At 38.8% G+C, this 4,315-nt stretch overlaps 1 protein-coding gene across 1 annotated transcript in view; it reads left to right on the top strand.

The window, feature by feature from the left end:
* The window catches only part of vax2 (ventral anterior homeobox 2), a 29,811-nt gene that overhangs the window by 4,207 nt on the left and 21,289 nt on the right, over positions 1 to 4,315 (top strand). The window contains exon 2 of the mRNA XM_008427956.2: positions 1,323 to 1,510. Within this exon, the coding sequence (XP_008426178.1) occupies positions 1,323 to 1,510 (188 nt within the window). The remainder of the gene's footprint in view (positions 1 to 1,322; positions 1,511 to 4,315) is intronic.

Genomic DNA, 4,315 nt, shown 5'->3' with positions numbered 1-4,315 from the left:
GATAAAACCTGCAATTTAACTGTTTGCCCGAAAATAGCAATTGTTATTTTTATACGATTTTTTCCCCATTTTAAAAAAATTATTTACACGCCATTTCAGAGTAACATGGAAAAAAAAATGTCCGTAAATTGAATCAAATAATTAAATATGAACCTAACTAAAATAAAATAAAAATAAATCAAACAAAAAGGACATGACGAATTCAGGTAAATCACGGGCACTCCTTTCAATAATATTAATAATAAAAAAACATGTTTACAGCAGTTAAAACAATAAACCATCAGAATGACGCAGAAACCGGCGGCTTTGTTCGCCTGCACTGCTCTGGTTCACTGATCCAGCTCTTATCAAGAGAAACTCTCAGCCAATCAGATCTCAGCTTGCCTATAGCCATAAGACCACACGGAGAAAGTCCATTTATTTATTTATTTATTTATTTATTTATTTATTTATTTATTTAATTTATTTATTTATTCCATTCATCGTACCAACTAAAGCACAACACAGAAAAAAAAATGTAAACATAATTTTTTATTTTTTTTAAAAAAGCAGAGTGTAGGATACGCACTCCAATGTTTAGCTTGCTGAATACTTTGTGTCAGGCTGTGTTACAGTCAAAGTCTTTATAATTACGTTCTTTAAATCAGGCAAAGCACGGAACAAAAAATTCATGGAGTTTCTCAGTGAGGCGTGCATGAAACGTGGGTGTCCACTACTCGAGACAAATGTTATTAAATATAAAGCAAACTTGGATATTTATTGTTAATTAAAAAAAAAGAAAAAAAAAAGCTTTTGGGCAAGTAGTCGAAGGGCTTTAGGGCAATTCATTCTCATGTGTCAAACCTATACGTGCCAACACGGTAATGAAGACAAAATATACTGCATTTATATAAATATTTATATAAATGTGTGTGTGTGCGCGCGCGCAGGAGCTGAACTAACTAATATTTTCCATATGAACTGGTATTTAGATTTATTTTTCTTTAAGCTTTAATGTAAACGCCTACGATGTAAGTTTTCTATGTGCTTTTACAGCAGGCACAATCAGCTGCCCATTCATGCTTTTGTGAGCCCTGCAGCCATATGCCTTTATGTGTATGCTCATAAATATTACATCAGTGTGGCACCGTATATAGGGCCTGAGTCACACCAGCCTAGCAGGCATTTGTATTTCTGTTTCCTGAAACTACCGAGCTGTTGCTCAGTTGGTTTTTATTCCCGGCTATAATAACAAGACACCAGCAGCTCATGAGTTCATCGTCGTCATAAACCACGTTGTGCGGAAATACACCGACTCTTTGTGCTTTCCAACACCTGCACAGACGCCAAAGGCACCATCCGGGAGATAGTCCTGCCTAAGGGCCTGGACCTGGACCGGCCCAAACGCACTCGGACGTCCTTCACGGCCGAGCAGCTGTACCGCCTGGAGCTGGAGTTCCAGCGGTGCCAGTACGTGGTGGGCCGGGAGCGCACGGAGCTGGCCCGGCAGCTGAACCTCTCGGAAACACAGGTAGGAAGAGCGAAGAACACCGGCTTTCTGGCTCCGAGCTCTGCCGAAAGTACGACACGGTTCGTTTAAAATAGCCATGACGTCAAACAAAGAGCTATTTTACTCGGTTAGAAACTATTCATGCTAATCTGAGGTGTTGCGTATGTGGATAGCTTACAGGTGCGTTTGATTGGTAAACACTGAATTATAAAGGTCACAGGTGTGTGCGGAGTCTTTGATGTGCTTCTCAGCCAATCAGAGAGGGAGATGGAGGAAAAGAGATGGGGTGGAGGGGCTTTGATGCTCCGCCCAAAGCTGCTTCTTATAGTTAGCTTGAAAACAGCCAAATTTAGGGCGAGAAAGATATGAAATACAAACAAGGTTGGGCCAGGGAAGCTTTTAAACACACAGAGAAAAAAAGGGAATGGGATAATTAAAATATAATTGATACGTTACTGTAAAATTACTCATAACTGGCCTAGATATTTTTTTTTTTATCTCGGCTTATGTTCAGACAGGACGGAGTTAAGCGCACAGTCTCCATGTACACCTTGCAGATTAGACGAGTAGATACCTACTCTGCAACTATCAGCGTTACAATGGAGGCTTTTATTATGGAGGACATGGACGAGTTGCGTCTTATTTCCTCTGAACAAAGTAAAACAAAGCCTCATACCTATGAATGTTCTTTATAAATACTCTTATGTTTGGAATGAGCCAGGAATAATAAAAAAAAAAGAGCAGCAGCAAAAAAAAAAAAAAAAAAATACATCATTCAGTCTTAAAAACACTGTAAAACGAAGCTGTAAAGTTAACCCAGCAGACGTCAACAATCAAACTGAAGTAGATTTGGATTTTTTCTAAAACTGGGTGAATGTTTTATTCATATAAATGTTGATAGTGGAGGGACAAAGCTGAATTTGACTGCGCTTTTTATTTTTTTTTATAACTCGGATGAAATTTGATGTATGCAATTTAATTTGAATCTGTCTAAACAACATGATTGGATGGACTTGATTGTGCATTTATGTATACAAATTGGACCTGTTTGTCTTATAAATTGCTTTGAAATGAGATTTATTTAGAATTGACACCGTATGATTAAACTAAATTGAACATAATATCGACCAAAAGCAGCGGCACCAACAGAGAGGGATGGGGGGTATGCAAAGTGGCCAGCAATAGAAAATTGTCAAGAGTCTGATATGCATATTTTTTAGGAAACTCAAGAAAGCAGAGGAGGCACATTAATGAGTTTAGATTGCAGCTATTTATTAAGATAAGGTGGCTCTCTGCCTGGGGCGCCACTGTGTTTGGGGATGGCTCTGAGATATATATAAAAAAGATGACATTTATCAGAGGCACCCTGAGAAGATTTTCTGTCCCTAAATGATAAGTTCGGTCAGTTAAAAGAGGGCTGAGCATCCAGTGTACGTATTATAAGGAACTATGTCTGACTTTTAAAGCTAACATTTATCTATTTCTCTGATTTCCAAAGCAGCTCTGAATTAAACAGTTTTTCTGGACTGAATTTAGTCATGAACCATTCAAACCTTATCTGGATGTGAATTAACATCCATATTCCTGAGGTTATGGTCATCTCAAAACCTGGACTGAACTATTCCACTCTGATCACAGATTCATTGAAACCCTGTTTGGGTTGGCAAAAACTATAAATACATGTATTTAAAAAAAAGAAAAAAAAAGAAACTAAAAAGTCAAATTTTTAAATCACGTCTCTTGGGAAGGGACACAAACAAGAACCCCAATGAATGTTAGTCAAATTTTAGAGTTACATTTTATAACTTATATTATCACGAGAGACATGTTATTACAGGCTAAGCTGTTACTTTTATAGCTAAAGTAAATTTTTTCTCACGTTGTCTTTTTCAGAAGTTAATATTTGAGCCAAACTATACACAAGAAGAAGCTAAAAAGCTACTGCTGAGCCTTTGACCCATTACACCCAGTAATGACGGCGTTTTTATGAAAATGCTCCGCCGGCTGCAAAAGGAACACAGCTGCTGATGCAACTTCTCAAAGCCAAACAACATATAGTGAAGTGGGGAAGGGCTTCAAATGTGTTTCATTTCAGTTTCAACGAGTAGTAGCCGTGTCAAGGCCTTTCTCGTTATTTTCCACTTTACTATCAGCATGTTAAAAAGAGAGAGAGAGAGAGAGAGAGAGAGAGAGAGAGAGAGAGAGAGAGAGAGAGAGAGAGAGAGAGAGACTTGTTGCTGCTGAAAAGCACGCAGGAACTTCATGCACCACCACTTGTGGCAGTAAGACCACCGTCGCATGCAGAAACAAAAAAACAGACTTTGTCGTGCATGGAAAGAAAGGTGTGTGTGTGGGAGCCTAGGGCAGCCGCTGAGGCCCTCATTAGTGCTGACTCCGGGGGTGTTAATGTGAAGGCCTCAGCTTCCTGCTGCTGCTGAGGAGGAGGAGGAGGAGGAGGAAGGCTGAATGAATGAAACTTTCTCCAAAATGCCTCCAATGGCCTTCAAGTGTGAGCAAACTCTAAATCATAAAAAAGCATCAGCGCGCCATAACATTTATTACCTGCCTTGAAGCACCTTTTAGGAAGGATGGAAAAGGCTTTTAGTTGGCATCAAGAGGATTTTTGCTCTCTCATTATGAAGGCGCCGCAGTTTGGGAAGGTTTTTAAGCAAATGGTTCATCCGCTTTAGGCTAATCATGCAAAAGAGGAAGGAAGAGCTGTTAAAGTCGCATCTATCTATCTATCTATCTATCTATCTATCTATCTATCTATCTATCTATCTATCTATCTATCTATCTATCTATCTATCTATCTATCTATCTATC

The sequence above is a fragment of the Poecilia reticulata genome, linkage group LG14, assembly GCF_000633615.1.
Source record: "Poecilia reticulata strain Guanapo linkage group LG14, Guppy_female_1.0+MT, whole genome shotgun sequence".
NCBI lineage: Eukaryota > Metazoa > Chordata > Actinopteri > Cyprinodontiformes > Poeciliidae > Poecilia > Poecilia reticulata.
Note: the sequence above shows the minus strand (reverse complement) of the source record. Positions and strands in the feature narration are given on the sequence as shown.